This window comes from Chiloscyllium plagiosum, chromosome 2, assembly GCF_004010195.1.
Source record: "Chiloscyllium plagiosum isolate BGI_BamShark_2017 chromosome 2, ASM401019v2, whole genome shotgun sequence".
NCBI classification, from domain to species: Eukaryota; Metazoa; Chordata; class Chondrichthyes; order Orectolobiformes; family Hemiscylliidae; genus Chiloscyllium; species Chiloscyllium plagiosum.
Genome location: NC_057711.1, coordinates 3,214,486 through 3,231,860, shown reverse-complemented (window position 1 = coordinate 3,231,860; position 17,375 = coordinate 3,214,486). Strand labels below are relative to the sequence as shown.

Here is a 17,375-nt window from a genome sequence, read left to right as displayed (position 1 = left end):
TTATCTCTCAGCCCCCGTGGGCCATCCCCTCATTCCAGATGAAGGCCTTATGCTCGAAATGTCGATGGTCCTGCTCCTCGGACGCTGCCTGACTGGCTGTGCTTTTCCAGCACCACACTCTTCGACACCAGATTATTGTGTCTACAACAGTCACTATTTTCATTTCATTTGGTGATCTGCCCCCAGTGCCTCCAAGCTGATAGTCTCCCAGCCCCACACAGCCAGCATCTACCTCCTTCCCAAAACTCACAAACAGGACTGCCCAGGCAAACCCATTGTTTCTGCCTGCACCTGTCCGAACAAAACTGATCCCTTCCTGCTTTGACTGGATTTTTTTCTCCTCTTGTCCAATCCACAACTTCTCTGATACTTTGCGTCGGTTTCAGAATTTCCTGTTTGTGGGCTCCAGCTTCCTCCCTTTACATGTCCATCCTCCATCAGGATGGCCTCAGGGCTCTCCACTTCCTTCTGGAAAAAATACCGTCCCCATCCACCACCACCCTCCTCCACCTGGCTGAGATCATTCTCACTTTAAACAACTTCTCCTTTAGGTCTTCCCACTTCCTTCAGGTCAAAGGGTGCCCATGGGTACCTGCATGGATCCCAGTTACGACTGTCTCGTTCTGGGATACGTGGAACATTCCTTGTTGCAGTCCTACTCTGGCCCTCACCCACAACTCTTTCCCCTGTGTATTGATGATATCATCAGTGCTGCTTCCCTCTCTCATCTGGAATTGAAAAAATGTAACCACTTCCAATTTCCACCCCACTCTCACCTTCCATCCCTGACTGCTCCCTTCCCTTCCCTTCCTCGACATCTCTGTATCCATTTCTGGGGAAAGGCTGGCCACCAGTATCCACTATAAACCCACTGACTCTCTCAGTTATCTTGACTATGCAGCCTCACACCCTGCTTCCTGTAAAGACTCTATTCTGTTCTCTCAGTTTCCCGGTATCTGCGCATCTTTCCTGATGATGCCACATTTGACAAAGGAGCCTCTGAAATGTCCGGCTTCTTCCTCAACTGCAGATTCCCCAGCACTGTGGTTGACAGGGCCCTCAGCTGTGTCCAACCTATCTCTCGCACTTTGGCCCTCACTCCCTCTCTTCCCTCCACAATAGCGATAGGGTCGACCTGGTCCTCACCTACCAACCTGCCAGCACCCACACCCAGAGAATCATTAGCCACCATTTCTGCCGCCTCCAGTGGGATGCCACCATCAGGCAATATTCCCCTCCCCTCCTTTGTCAGCATTCCACAGGGACTGTCCCTCCAGGACACCTTGATCCACTCCTCCTCCATTCCATTATGTCTCCACAGCCTCATGGCATCTTCGCATGCAATCTCAGCAGGGGTAATACCAGCACATTTGCCTCCTCTCTCATCACTATCCAAGACCCGAAACATACTTTCAGGTGAAGCCACTATTTACCTGCACTTTGCTCAATCTAATCTACTGTATTGGCTACTCACAATGTGGTCTCCTCTGTGTTGGGGAGATGAAATGCAGATGAGGAACCGCTTTGCAAAGCACCTCCGCTCTGTCCGCAATAATGTCGCTGAGCTTCCTGTTTCCTGCCACTTCAACATATCACCTTGCATCCTGATCAACATCTCTGTCTGACGCTTTCTGTAAGAAAGGCATCTCATTTTCCACCTGGGGACGCTGCAGCCTTTAGGACTCAATGGCGATAATTTTACAGTCCTATTGATGTATTCATCCAAATGTCATCAACCACTTCCTCTGGAAGTTCATTCTATACATGAACTACCTCATGTTGAACAAAGCCCACTTTGTTCAACATCACCTCCTCTCCATATAACTCACCCTCAGCCTGCCACTTCTGCCCTCAATACCAGTTGCACCTCCAACCCATGACATGATGTGGCTTTGAACTGAAGGCCTGTGAGCAGCGGTGTTCCACAGGGATCGTGCTGGGTCCTCTTTTAATTGTCACTTATATAAATGATTTGGATGAGAAATTAGAAGGCATGGTTAGTTAATAGTGGCACATTTTTAACGTCAGAGAAGAGAAATTTAAGATGAGGGGCAAATGTTTTACACAGAGAGGTAGTTCATGTATAGAATGAACTTCCAGAGGAAGTGGTTGATGACATTTGGATGAATACATCAATAGGAAAGGTTGGAGGGATATGGGCTAGGACTAGGCAGGTGAGACTAGTTTAGTTTGGGCTTATGGTCAGCACGGGCTAGTTGGACCAAAGAGTCTGTTTCCGCACTGTATGAGTTTATGACTTTGTGATGGTATACATCTGAAAAATTTAATGCATTGGCCCTTCAGCCTTCTTCCTGTGCACCTCCTGTGTAGTTTATTGGTCTATCTAATTCATTCCATAGGAGTAAGGAGCCCATTTCCCTGAACCAATGGCATGAGGTGAAGGTGTCTCGTACTGCCAAGAATGGAATCCTGCAGGTAGATAACCAACACGCTGTGGAGGGGATGGCAGAGGTGAGTTCCAGACAAGTTGATGGGGTGCACGATGACTTAAGATGCTGAAATACTCCCCACTCCATCCTACCGAACTAATAGATTGGTGGGCAGTCAAGATTTGTCAATTAGATTACTTACAGTGTAGAAACAGGCCCTTCGGCCCAACAAGTCCACACCGACCCAGCGAAGCGCAACCCACCCAGACCCATTCCCCTACATCTACCCCTGCCCTAAACACTACGGGCAATTTAGCATGGCCAATTCACCTAACCTGCACGTTTGGACTGTGGGAGGAAACCAGAGCACCCGGAGGAAACCCACGCAGACACAGGAAGAATGTGCAAACTCCACACAGTCAGTCGCCTGAGGCGGAAATTGAACCCGGGTCTCTGGCGCTGTGAGGCAGCAGTGCTAACCACTATGCCACTGTGTATGGCATAGTTTTGATAAATCACAGCGGAAGTTGCTGCAATAACTCTTCACAGAAGAGTAAAAATATATTGTAGTTGAGTTGTACCGTATTGGCCATGTTACTGGGCTCATCATCCAGGAACAGGAGTTCACGTCTCAGCCAGAGGAATTTAAATAAATTAACAACCATATTGCTCTAAGGTGGCACAGTGCCAGAGACCCGGGTTCAATTCCCGCCTCAGGCAACTGTCTGTGTGGAGTTTGCACATTCTCCCCGTGTCTGCGTGGGTTTCCTCCGGGTGTTCCGGTTTCCTCCCACAGTCTAAAAATGTGCAGGTTATGTGAATTGGCCATGCTAAATTGCCTGTAGTGTTAGGTGAAGGGGTAAATGTAGGGAATGGGTCTGGGTGGTTTGTTCTTCGGAGGGTAGGTGTGGACTTGTTGGGCCGAAGGGCCTATTTCCACACTGTAAGTAATCTAAATCTACTGTCTAATCCACTTGTCCTACTTCTGCTTTTTATGATTCTTATTGACCTTTACTCAACCTTTGAAATGGCATAACATGTCAGTCAACTGTATTCAGGAAGGAACCTCATCACCATTCCTGTCCAGAGTCGAAAAGTGTGGTGCTAGAAAAGCACAGTAGGTCAGGCAGCATCTGAAAAGCAGGAGAGACGATGTTTTGGGCATAAGACCTTCATCAGCCTTGATGAAGGGCTTATGCCCAAAGCACCGACTCTCCTGCTCCTTGGATGCTGCCTGACTTGCTGAGCTTTTCCACCGCCATACTTTTCAACTCTGATCTCTAGCATCTGCAGTCCTCACTTTCTCCATCATCCTCATCCAGGCAAGTAGAAGGTGGGTAATAATTTCTGGCCAAACAGTAGGTCAGGCAGCATCTGAGAAGCAGGAGAGACGATGTTTCGGGCATAAGACCTTCATCAGCCTTGATGAAGGGCTTATGCCCAAAGCACCGATTCTCCTGCTCCTTGGATGCTGCCTGACTTGCTGAGCTTTTCCAACGCCATACTTTTCAACTCTGATCTCTAGCATCTGCAGTCCTCACTTTCTCCATCATCCTCATCCAGGCAAGTAGAAGGTGGGTAATAATTTCTGGTCAATCCAGCAATACCCAAAATTCCCAAAAATGCATGAAAATACACTGCAATAATCTTGTGTAAATGCAGATGCAGGAAATCTGAAGCAAATGCAGGGAATGCTGGAAAAACACAACAGGTCTGGCAACATTTGTGAAGAGAGAAACAATTAACATTGAGTCTGGTGTGAATCTTCTGTAGCATTTCTGCAGTTCAAAATGCCAGACCTGCTGAGTTTCTCCAGCACTTTCTGTATTTATTATTGTTATTTTTATATCCTGTTGGGATTACTTTTTATTGTATGTATTAGGAATGGGATGTGGGTGTCACTGGCTGGGCCAGGATTCATTGTCCTTCCATAATTGCCAAGAGGACAGCTAAGACTGAACCACACTTCTGTGGGTCTGTAGGACCGACCTGGTAAGGCCAGAAGATTTCTGTCCCTTAAATTCGTGAGTGAACCAGATGAACTTTTATAGCAAAAACAAAAACAGAAATTGCTGAAAAACTCAGCAGGTCTGGTAGCATCCGTTGAGAGAAATCAGAGTTAACCTTGCCGGTCCAGTGACCAGAACTGATGGTAGCAAGGAAAGGTGGACATTTATGCAGAACATGGGGTGGGGGGGAAGGGGGAGAGTAAACGATAGGTGAAGATAGAGCCCAAAAAGAAAGAAAAACAGCTAAGCAGATAAAGGAGTGGTTAAAGGTCAGTCTGGGGAATGATTACCTACTCATGGATACCATGAGTGGCTGACAATGGATTGTGTGTGGTAGCAGCCCAGCAGCCCATGTGATGTGTGGAGTTGGGGTAAGGACATGGCCATAAGCCTGAAAATTGTTGAACTCAATATTAGGTCCAGAAAGCTGCAGAGTTCCCAGGTGCAAAATGAGATGTTGTTCTTCCATCTTGTGCTGAGCTTCACTGAAGTACTAGAGCGAGCCTGAGACAGAGATGTTGGCCAGGGAACACAGTGGTGTGTTCAAGTGGCAAAAGTTTTTATAAAACACAACAGTCCCCATTAGACTTTCATTCCAGATTTTTATCCAATTCAAATTTCACCATCTGTCATGGTGAGATTTAAACCAACATCTCACAGAGCTTTAGCATGAGGTTCCAGATTAGTAGTCATAGAACATAGAAGAATACAGCGCAGTACAGGCCCTTTGGCCCTCGATGTTGCGCCGATCCAAGCCCACCTAACCTATACTAACCCACTATCCTCCATATACCTATCCAATGCCCGCTTAAATGCCCATAAAGAGGGAGAGTCCACCACTGCTGCTGGCAGGGCATTCCATGAACTTACGACTCGCTGAGTGAAGAACCTACCCCTAACTTCAGTCCTATATCTACCCCCCCTTAATTTAAAGCTATGCCCCCTTGTAATACCCGACTCCATACGCGGGAAAAGGTTCACACTGTCAACCCTATCTAACCCCCTAATCATCTTGTACACCTCAATCAAGTCACCCCTACACCTAGTCTAGTAACATTACCAGCATGTCACCAGATTTCTTGGGCAGGCCTCCTGAATGACAGGTCTCTCAGAATAATTCATTGGCCACCATGTTATGACTATTTGGTCAGCTGGATGTTTAGTTTTATCCAAGATCCCTGGCTAAAGAGAGGTTGGAGAGAGAAGACAAGACCAGATAAGGCAAAAGTGAGGACTACAGATGCTGGAGATCAGAATCGAAAAATGTGGTGCTGGAAAAGCACAGCCGGTCAGGCAGCATCCGAGGCGCGGGAGAATCCTTCATCAGGAATGTCAGGAAGGCCAGATAAGGCAACAAGTAACAATGATGTGGCTCTGTCTTTGGATTTTAAGAGTCATCTGGACCAGATGACACCACTCCGACCCTTGGCTTGTGATGGTAACATGTTCACTCAGGGAATCGAATTTGCAGTAGCAATGTGCACATTACCAGTGTGTTGTAGCCTGGCGCTATGGATAGTAATAATCAAGACTCCAGCATATTCTCTGGGCCCGTAGCATCATTCACCTAGTGTGTGTCTAATAGACTCTTAACTCCATTCATTTGACCAGAAACTGACCTGGAATCACCTGCTTTTACACGAGCAAGTCTGAAGTTAAGAACCTTGCAGTGAGTAACTCATTCCAGACTCCACAACGCCAGTCCACTAAAAATGTACAAGTTAGGAGGGTGCTGGAATACTTCCAACTTTTGCAGCTCCAATGACACTCAAGAAGCTTAATGACAACCAGGATAATGCAGCCCACTTGATTGGCACCACATCCACAAATATAAGCCCCCCCCCCCCCACCAACAGCAATGCTCAGTAGCAGCTGTGTGTACCACTGGATGCACTGCAGAAATTCACCAAGGGTCCTGAAACAGCAACTTCCAAACTCACAAACACTTCCATCTAGAAAGACAAGAGCAGCAGATACATAGGAACACGACCTGCACGTTTCCCTCTAAATCACTTATCACCCTGACTTGGAAATATGTTGTTGTGCCTTCAGTGTCACAAGGTCAAAATCCTGGAAATCCCTCCCAAACAACATTGTGGGTCTACCTGCGGCACATGGACTGAAGGGATTCAAGAAGGCAGCTCACCCCCACCGTCTCAGGGGCAACTAGGGATGGCCAATAAATTCTGGCCCAGCTAGTGATGCCCACATCAAGTTGAGGAATGTTAAAAGAATTCTGCCATTGCTCAATATCTTCACAAGGATATTCACAGTGGAAGACAGGAGTAATATCCCAACAATTAAGGAGGTTCGGGGGCAAAGTTGAGTATGGTAACCATTACAAAAGAGAAAGTGCTAAAAAAGTTAAAAGGTCTAAAAATTGATAAATCTTCTGGCCCCGATGGGCTACAACCCAGAGTTCTGAGGGAGGTGGCTGAGGAAATAGCGGTGGTGTTGGTTGTGATCTTTCAAAAATAATTGGAGTCAGGGAAAGTCCCGGAAGGCAGCTTACCCCCACCGTCTCAGGGGCAACTAGGGATGGCCAATAAATTCTGGCCCAGCTAGTGATGCCCATATCAAGTTGAGGAATGTTAAAAAAATTCTGCCATTGCTCAATATCTTCACAAGGATATTCACAGTGGAAGACAGGAGTGATATCCCAACAATTAAGGAGGTTCGGGGGCAGAGTTGAGTATGGTAACCATTACAAAAGAGAAAGTGCTAGAAAAGTTAAAAGGTCTAAACATTGATAAATCTTCTGGCCCCGATGGGCTACAACCCAGAGTTCTGAGGGAGGTGGCTGAGGAAATAGCGGTGGTGTTGGTTGTGATCTTTCAAAAATAATTGGAGTCAGGGAAAGTCCCAGATGATTGGAAAATCACTATTGTATCCCCTTGTTCAAAAAAGGATCAAGACAAAAGATGGAAAATCATAGGCCAATTTGCCTAACCTTGGTTGTTGGTAAAATGCTAGAATCCATCCTTAAGGATGAAATTTCTAAATTCTTGGAAGTGCAAGGTCAGATTACAACAAGTCAGCATGAATTTAGTAAGGGGCGGTTGTGCCTGACAAACCTGTTAGAATTCTTTAAAGAGATAACAAGTAGATTAGATCAGGGAAACCCAGTGAATGTTATCTATCTAGACTTCCAAAAGGCCTTTGATAAGAAGTCTCACAGGAGGTTGCTGAGTAAGGTAAGGGCCCATGGTGTTCGAAGTGAGCTATTAGCATGGATTGACAGAAGGCAGAGAGTTGGGATAAAAGGTTATTTTTTGGAATGGCAGCCAGTGACAAATGGTGTCCCACAGGGTTCAGTGTTGGGGCCGCAGCTGTTCATTTTATATATTAATGATCTGAATGAATGGACTAGGGGCACTCTGGCAAAGTTCACCAATGATACAAAGTTAGGTGGACAGGCTGGTAGTACTGAGGAGGTGGGGACGCTGCAGAAAGATTTAGACAGTTTAGGAGAGTGGTCCAGGAAATGGCTGATGAAATTTAACATGAGCAAATGTGAGGTCTTACACTTTGGATAAATGTATACAGGGACGGACTATTTTCTAAACAGTGAGAAAATTCATAAAGCCAAAGTACAAAGGGATCTGGAAGTGCTAGTCCAGGATTCTGTAAAAGTACACTTGCAGGTTGAGTCCGTGGTTAAGAAAGCGAATGTAATGCTGTCATTTATCTCAAGAGAGTTGGAATATAAAAGCAGCAAAGTGCTTCTGAGACTTTATAAAGCTCTAGTTAGGCCCCATTTTGAGCCCCACACCTCAGGAAGGACATACTGGCACTGAAGCATGTCCAACAGAGATTCACACAGATGATCCCTGGAATGGTAGGTCTAACATATGATGAGCCACTGAGGATCCCATGGGATTGTATTCATTAAAGTTTAGAAGGTTGAGGGGAGATCTAATAGAAACTTACAAGATAATGCATGGCTTAGAAAAGGTGGATGCTGGGAAGTTGTTTCCATTAGGCGGGGATACTAGGACCCAAAGGGGTCAATTTAGAATGGAAATAAGGCATTTCTTCAACCAGAGAGTGGTGGGCCTGTGGAATTCATTGCCATGGAGCACTGTGGAGGCCAGGACATTAAATGTCTTCAAGGCTGAGATTGATAAATTATTAATCTTGCAAGGAATTAAGGGCTAGAGGGGGAGAGCGGGTAAGTGGAGTTGAAATGCCCATCAGTCATAATTAAATGGCGGAGTGATGTCGATGGGCTGAATGGCCTCACTTCCACTCCTATATCTTATGGTCTATCTTCGTGTACACTCACCCAACAAAACATCTGACCAAAACTAAATCAAAGAATTGCAGATGCTGAAGATCTAAAACAAAAACAAATTCTGGAGGAACCCAGCAGGTTTGGCAGCATCTGTGCAGAGAGAAACAGTTCAGAACAAGTCCATTCTGAGAGAGTGGTATCTCTTACTCTGAGAACTCCATATTGTCTGTACTGGCATCTCTTCTCCCAACAGGGGGCTTTCACACAGATAAAGTGTAACACTGATCTATTCTTTGGAGGAATTCCTGACTACGACAATGTAAGGAGAAACTCTGAAGTCTTGCAGCCTTTCACAGGAAGCATTCAGAATGTAAGTACTCTGTGTCATGTGAGTGTTGTATGTGTCAAGAGTGTGGCACTGGAAAAGCACAGCAGGTCAGGCAGCATCTGAGGAGCAGGAGAATCGACATTTTGGGCATAAGCTCTTCATCTGAAATTCCTGATGAAGGGCTTATGGCCAAAACATCAATTCTCCTGCTCCTGAGATGCTGCTTGACCTGCTGTGCTTTTCCAGCACCACACTCTCGACTCTGATCTCCAGCATTTGCAGTCCTCACTTTCTCCATGTGTGTGTGTGTGTGTGTGTGTGTGTGTGAGAGAGACACCATGGTTGATCACATGACTCAGTACCTTCTTCCCACTTTCTCCCCATACTCCCCTTTCGCTCTAAGAACTATATTTACATCTTTCTTAAAAGTCTTCAATTTCTCCTCATCTCAATCCTAAATGGCCCACCCTGTATCCTTAAACAGTTACCCCTGTTTCTGGAACGTGTAAGTGTTGTGAATATTATTGTGTGTATATGTGTCCATGTGAGTATGTCTTTGTGTGTGTCTGCCGACTACATCCAGCTCAACCTCACTCTCATTCCTTAAGATTCCAACATTGTTTCTGATTTGTCCGTACTGTGTGAGCAGGAATTTTATTTTGTTAAATGTTGGGAAGGCTGTGTTTGGTCCCTGCTGTGACCTCCAATCCCTAGTGACTGACTCTATTTCTCCAGCTCCGGCAATTCTCTTGAAGTAGACAGTTTGCACCCTTGCAGTTGTGTATTGACTCCATTCTAACCCTATACCCTCTCCCTTTGTTCAGGATGTTTGTTTCCAGCCAGATAAATTCACCCGATTCTGCCGCTGCCTCAGCTCATCTTCTGCTGAAACCATTGGCAGAGCTCAATCCTCCACATCCCCACGGTCTGCGGACAGTGTCGCCCAATTTTTCCAGTGTACATTTCCAAACATTCCCACGCTGAAACTTTTGTCCCTCTCCAGATAATCCTGAATGATCGGACCATCCATCTCCAGCAGGACTTCAGTACCAGTGTGAACTTGGAGAATGCAGACCACCCATGTGTTAACAACCCCTGTGTCAACGGAGGCAGTTGCCATCCTCATCACAGTGCCTTTGAATGCGATTGTCCACTGGGCTTTGATGGACTGCAGTGTCAAAAAGGTAGGAAACCGTCAGGCCAAAGAATTATCAGGATACAGATAAGAACAGGAGGAGGCCATTAAGCCTGATCCAGTCTGTTCCACCATATAATCAATGCATGATTAACCTCTATAATAACTCTATTAAACTGCTTGATTAAACAATCTAGAAAAGAAAAGTTAAGTTAGGAAACTTAAAGTCATTACAGCACAGAATGAGGCCATTCTGCCCATTTTGTTAATGCTGGCACTCTGCAACTCATCTGTCCCCCCTAGGCAATAAGGACTAGTCCAGCCAGCCAAACCCACATCCCGTGGATGATTCATTTTATAAAAAAAACTATTTGCTCCTGTCATCCTACATGTTCATTTCCTTCAGGTGTTCAATCCAATTTCGTTTTAAAATCATTCATAATTTCTACTTTCTCCACCCTCAGGGGCAGTTAGTTCCAGATCATGACAGCTCACTGTTCCTCTTCACACCCATCCTCCACTCCACCCCCATAACTCTTACTTAAAACTCTAAAGCTGCTTCCGGCTAGCCCTCGTACCACCAGCCAGTGAGAAGAGCTTTTCTTTCTAACACATACACAGAATACTGGAGAAACTTAGCAGGATATAAAAAGGGTATTAATTAAGTTGTGAAAAGGATAGAATAAGTCCAAGCTTCTAAGAGCAAAGTAAACAAGACACAAATACAACACCACCTTTAGAGCTGAATGGGGGAGACGAAATGGAAGGAAAATGGAAGGCATAAGATAGTCAGTTTCTGAAGTTATGGAATTCAATGTTTGGACTTCAAGGCAGTGAAGTGTCTAAGTGGAAAATGAGATGTTATTTCTCCAGCTTGTGTTGTGCTTCACTGGAACATTGCAGCAAGCGTGGAACAGTAATGTTCACATGACAGCAAAGTGGTTTATTCAACAGACAATTAAGTTTTACTTTGTGAGAAGCTTAGATAAGGCAGATCAACCCATGCATCTCAATTAAACCGTCCCTTAGTCTCTTTTGCTTGCAGGAACAACAAGCTCTGATTCTTCAATTTAACTAAAGTAAAATCCTTCATCCTTGAGGCCACTCCAGTCAGTCTCAAGGATCCTCACATCCTTCCTGAAGGATGCCAGGTGCAATTCTCAATTTAGCAGAAGTGAGGAGTGCAGATGCTGGAGATTAGAGTCGAGAGTGTGACGCTGAAAAAGCACAGCAGGTCAGGCAGCATCCGAGGAGCAGGAAAATCAATGTTTCAGGCAAAAGCCTTTGTTGATTTTGCTGCTCCTCAGATGCTGCCTGACCTGCTGTGCTTTTCCAGCACCACACCCTCAACGCAATTCTCTATTTGCAGTCGAACTAAAACTTTATAAGCTTTAAATCAAAGCTTCGAAATGGAGACATAAAGAAATAAAACAGAAGATATTAAAGATGTTATGAACAGTTAAAGAGTTGAAGAGGGTATGTTCATGTGTAAGTGTACAGATGCTGGTTGAAACAGCCCACTCAGCAAAACTATCAATCCTGCCTCCATCTTGTAACATAAGTAATTGACAGACAGACTAATTAATTACCCACATTTTACTCTCATTCCCGTGATAAACATTCCATTGTTCATAACCCCTTTTATGGATAAGTTCCCCTTAGAGGCAATTGGATCAAGGTGTTTCTGGACAGAGTTGCTAGGTAGAGACAGTTCCTATTGGTGCAAGGATCAAGTATGAGAGAGCACAGCTTGAAGGTTAATGACAAAGGGTGCAATGGAGATGTGAGGATCGTCTTTATCACATAGCAACTTGTTTACGGTCAGGAATATATTGTCTGTGAGTGTGGTTGATTTAATCAAGGCCTTTAAATTGTATCATTGACTAAAAAGGAACAACGTGGCAACAGGAAAAGGCAAAGGATTAGCACGAGGTGCCTCAGAGAGCCAGCATGAACAGAATGGTCCAAATGGCCTCCGACTTAAAGCTTAACTTGTGTAACGTGAACTCTTGATCGCTAACAATCCATCTTGTCTTCTTTCTTTTACATCATACGGACTGCAGAATGTGGAAATTACTGTCTGAACAGTAAGTACTCCAGGATCTATCCTGGTGTCTAAGCCAGAACATCAGAGTAGAGCTTGCAGATCGGAAAATCCTCAGTCAATTTATCAAGCCGAGGACACCAGAACTGTAATGAGGGACCCTATTTGTAAAGCCCAGGATCCTGTAAGCTTTCTTACCCATCATGTCCACAGGCCCTGCCATTTTCAATGATTTATCAATATTCCACCTCAAGTCTACTCCTGAATTTGCACCACATTTTGTTAATTGATGCGCCAAATGAAAGTGTCCTGGTTATCCTCTAGAGGGAGCTCTACTCTGCAAGTGCTGCTCAGTGCGAGTAATAGAGTATGGTCACACTTCCTAAGGATTATAGATAGCTAAGCGTCCATTACTAGGGCAACTGTGGAACCAATCCCAGTCCTTTGGTGTGAATACACATATAATCAGGTCTTCAAACCTGTTTTTCCATTCAATAATATTGGGAATGTTTGCTATTTTAGCACCATATATCTGTCATGATTTGATAATTCTAATGATTTGGAGATGCCGATGTTGGACTGGGGTGTACAAAGTTAAAAATCACAGAACACCAGGTTACAGTTCAACAGGTTTAATTGGAAGCCTAGCTTTCGGAGCGCTGGTCCTTCATCAGATGGTTGTGTCCGCAACCTGACACAACTACCTGATGAAGTTGTCCAGCTCAGCTTTGAATATACTTAGCGGCCCAGCCTTGACAGTCCTTTATGGTAAAGATATCCACAGACTCACTCATTCCACATTCCCCCTCATCTTGGTCTTAATTGTGTGACCTCTAATTGTGAAATTGCACTTTTTGGTCCTTAAATCTACCACAACGGGAAGACAATCTTTCTACCCTATCAAATGCACTAAGACTTTTGTATGTTTCAACAAGATCACCTTTCACTCTTCTATGTTCCAACAAGTGCCGTCCCAATCTCCTCAAACTCTCCTCATAAGACAGTTACTTCATATTCAGGTTCAGCTTAGTTAACTTTCTCTGGATCACCCCCAATGCCGGTATATCTTTCCTTACATGAAAGGCTCAAAACTGTTCACAGTATTTCAGCTGTAATTTGACTAGTGCCCTTTACAGTCTTAGCAAAACCAACCTATTTTTCTGCTCCATTCCTTCTGAAATAAGGGCTAATGTTCCATTTACCTTAACTATTATTCACTAAACATGGACTATGCACAAGTACTCCCAAATGCCTCTGATCCATAACTTTCTGCAGTCTTTCTCTATTTAAATAATATTCATCTCATCTATTCTTCCTTCCAAGATGCACAAACACTTATTTACCCACATATATTCCATGTGTGAATAAGAAAGCAAGTATGAGAAAGGGCAGAGGGGAAGATTAATGGGTGATGGAGGAGGGGTGTGAGGGAGGGAATGGGTAGGATTGCCTGATGAGTGAGGAGGGGGGATACTGGGAATCGAGGCGGAATGAGAGGGGAGAAAGACTGGGAATGAAGGCCAAGTGTGGAGAGGGATGATAGAGTGCTGGGGAGGGAGAGTTTTGAGGAGGAAAATGTATGTGTGGTGTGGGGTAAAATGCAGGAGCTGAGGGAGAATGTGCATGTAGGAAGAAGTGAGAGATGAAGGGGTGTATAAGATTTAGGGGAAGATGGAAAGTATACAGGGATAAGAGAGGTATGGAGGTTAAAGGGCAGACAGGGGAGTAGATGGAGCTTTACTCTGACTGGTATTCAGTATGAGTTAATGTTAGGAGCTTGGGCATGGCGCAAAAGTGTCTCCGATGTGCTCCAGAAGGGAAAAACAAGTGACATAGCGAGACAGACCTCAGTTTAAATGAGTAAGTAGTAAAAACAGCAGGTGCTGGAGAAATTCCATGGGTCTGGCATCATCTGTGTGAGAGTTTGATTCTCTGTGGCTGAGGCCCCTATGTGAACCAAGGCTGTCCTCTGTCGGCCTGTTTGGGAATTGCAGAGATTCACTGAATTTCTTCCTGTGATTTCAGCTATTACAGATGCCATTGAAATCCCCCAGTTCATTGGCCGCAGTTACCTCACCTATGACCATCCAAATTTCCTTAAGCGGTAAGTGTCTTCCTGCTCACCATAAACATGTGACCCTTTGTGTTGCCTGTCAGTCCTGGTTCAGAGATAATACCTCCAAGTCAGAAGGTCAGGGATTACAACACACGTCAGAGGGAGTTTGGAAAGTTGATATCGATAATAACAAATACCACTGTGAGAATTACAGGATTTAATTTAATTGACAAGATAAAATCATTAAAGCTGACTGCATGGCAGGAGAACATTCAGCCCATCATTCTTCTTTAAGAGGACTATCCATTTAATTCCAATCCTCGGCTCTTTCCCCTAGGTCCTATAAATATTTATTTTTCCAACAATTGTCCAATTTCCTTTTGAATATTTGGAGTCATAGAGATGCACAGCGCAGAAACAGACACTTTGGTCCAACTTGCCCATGCCGACCAGATTTTTTTTTTATTATTCCTGATAAGAACAGACACTTGATCTTAGCCAAAAGGCCGAGAAGCGATGCCGACCAGATATCCTGAATTAATCTAATCCCAATTGTCAGGATTTGGCCCATATCCTTCTAAACCCTTTCTATTCATATACCCATTCAGATGCCTTTTAAATGTTGTTGTTGTACCAGCCTCCACCACTTACTTTGGCAGCTCATTCCATACACGCACCATGCTCTGCGTGAAGAAGTTGCCCCTTAGGTCCCTTTTAAGTCTTTCCCCTCTCACCTTAAACCTATGGTCTCTAGTTTTGGACTCTCCCACCCCAGGGAAAATAGCTTATCTATTTACCCTATCCATGCCCCTCATGATTTTATAAATCTCTACAAGGTTAACCCTCAACCTCCAACACTCCAGAGAAAATAGCCCCAATCTATTCAGCCTCCCACAATAGCTTAAACACTCCAACCCTGGCAACACCCTTGTAAATCTTTTCTGAACCCTTTCAAGGTTCACAACATCCTTCCTATAGCAGGGAGACCAGAATTGCATACAGTATTCAAAAAGTGGCCTAACCAACATCCTGTACAGATGCAACATGACCTCCCAACTCCTATACTCAATGCTCTGAGCAATAAAGGCAAGCATATCAAATGCTTTCTTCACTATCCTATCTACCTGAAATTCCACGTTCAATTAAGTATATAAGTCCTGCCCTGATTAACCTTTCCAAAATGCAGCACCTCACATTTATGCAAATTAAGCTCAATCTGCCACTTGTCAGCCCATTGGCTCATGTGATCAAGATCCCGCACTATACTGTTGTCCACTTCGCCTCCAATTTTGGTGCCATTGACAAACTTACTAACCATACCCTCCTATGTTCACATCCATTTCCATTGAATCTGCTTTCATTGCAATTTCAGGCAGCCCATTCCAGATCATTTTTTTGTTCCTGTCCTCCTACCAAAAGAAACATTTTCTCCCAATCCGCTGTAAAATAGCTCCTCAGGATTTTGAGCACCTCTATCAAATCTTCTCTTAAGCTTCTCTGCTTTAGGGAGGACAATCCCAGCTTCCCAAACTCTCCATGAAACTGAAGTCCCTCATCTTTGGTACCATTTCAATAGGTTTTCTATGCACCCTTTTTAAGGCCTTGATGCCCTTTCTAAAGTGTGGTGCCAAAATCTGAACACTATATCCCAGCCATTCAGTGGTTTACAAAGTCTTAGCACAATGATGTTCTCTGTATCCCTATTTGTAAAATCATGGTTCCTGGTTGCTAGTTTAACAGCCTTCTCAACTTGTCCTGTCACCTACAAAGATTTTTGCACATTTACCCCCAGTCTCTGTTACTGCACCTCTTTTAGAAATAATAATTCAGTTTGTATTGCCTTTCCTTACTGGAATTTATCACTTGATACTTCTGTGCTAAATTTCATCAGCCATGAGTCTGCACATTTCTTCCTTTTGTCTATGTTAAAATCTCTGACCTCCTAGCCACATTAGGGAGATTTAAATTATCCTTAGATAAGCTCATGGATGATTTTGGGATAGTGTAGGGGGATGAGCTGAGAATAGTCCACAGGTCGACGCAACATCAAGGGCGGAAGGGCCTGTTCTACGCGGTATTGTTCTATGTTCTATGCTCTATCTTATTGTTTATTAGGTAACAGAATTTTGTGTCATGTGCAGTCTTTGAAATAATGACCAGTGTACCCATGTCCTGGTCACTAATATATATAATAAAAAACTAGAGTAGTCCTCATCCTGAATCCTGGGGAACGCTGCTGTCTCACAGGACAACAGAATTTAGGGTGTAGGTTTGCTCGCTGAGCTGTAGGTTTGATATCCAGACGTTTCATTACCTGGCGAGGTAACAACATCAGTGGCGACCTCCAAGTGAAGCGAAGCTGTTGTCTCCTGCTTTCTATTCATATGTTTGTCCTGGATGGGGTTCCTGGGGTTTGTGGTGATGTCATTTCCTGTCTGTTTTCTGAAGGGTTGATAGATGGTATCTAGTTCCATGTGTTTATTTATGGCATTGTAGTTGGAGTGCCAGGCCTTTAGGAATTCTCTGACATGTCTTTGCTTAGCCTGTCCCAGGATAGATGTGTTGTCCCAGTCAAAATGGTGGGTTTGTTTTCCTCCGTGTGTAGGGCTACGAGGGAGAGAGGGTCGTGTCTTTTTGTGACTAGCTGGTGTTCGTGTATCCTGGTGGCTAACTTTCTTCCTGTTTGTCCTAGGTAGTGTTTGTGGCAGTCCTTGCATGGAATTTTGTAGACAACGTTGGTTTTGTCCATGGGTTGTACTGGGTCTTTTAAGTTTGTTAGTTTTTGTTTGAGTGTTAGTGGGTTTGTGTGCTACTAGGTTTCCGAGGGGTCTTAGTATTCTGGTTGTCATTTCTGAAACTTCTTTGATGTATGATAAGGTGGCTAGGATTTCTGGCTAAGTTTGGTCTGCTTGTCGTGGTTTGTTCTTGAGGAATCTGCGGACTCTATTTTTTTGAGTATCCGTTCTTCTTGAATACGTTGTATAGGTGGTTCTTCTCTGTTTTCCGAAGTTCATCTGCGCTGTGCAGTGTGTGGTGTCTCATTGGAATAGTGTTCTGATACAGCTTCGTTTGTGTGTGTTGGGATGGTTGCTGGTGTAGTTAAGTATTTGGTCAGTGTTTGTCGGTTTTCTGTATACGCAGGTTTGTAGTTCTCCGTTGTCCTTTCTTTCGACTGTGAC

The 17,375-nt window shown here is 44.3% G+C and overlaps 1 protein-coding gene across 4 annotated transcripts in view; it reads left to right on the top strand.

Moving 5' to 3' along the window:
• The window catches only part of LOC122556501 (pikachurin), a 110,477-nt gene that overhangs the window by 79,748 nt on the left and 13,354 nt on the right, over positions 1-17,375 (top strand). For 3 of the 4 annotated variants that reach the window (XM_043703235.1, XM_043703216.1, XM_043703207.1), the window contains 5 exons: positions 2,361-2,472; positions 8,887-9,003; positions 9,965-10,145; positions 12,160-12,183; positions 14,166-14,244. In XM_043703235.1, coding sequence (XP_043559170.1) covers positions 2,361-2,472; positions 8,887-9,003; positions 9,965-10,145; positions 12,160-12,183; positions 14,166-14,244 — 513 coding nt within the window. The remainder of the gene's footprint in view (positions 1-2,360; positions 2,473-8,886; positions 9,004-9,964; positions 10,146-12,159; positions 12,184-14,165; positions 14,245-17,375) is intronic. The other variant, XM_043703225.1, reaches the window with a different exon arrangement.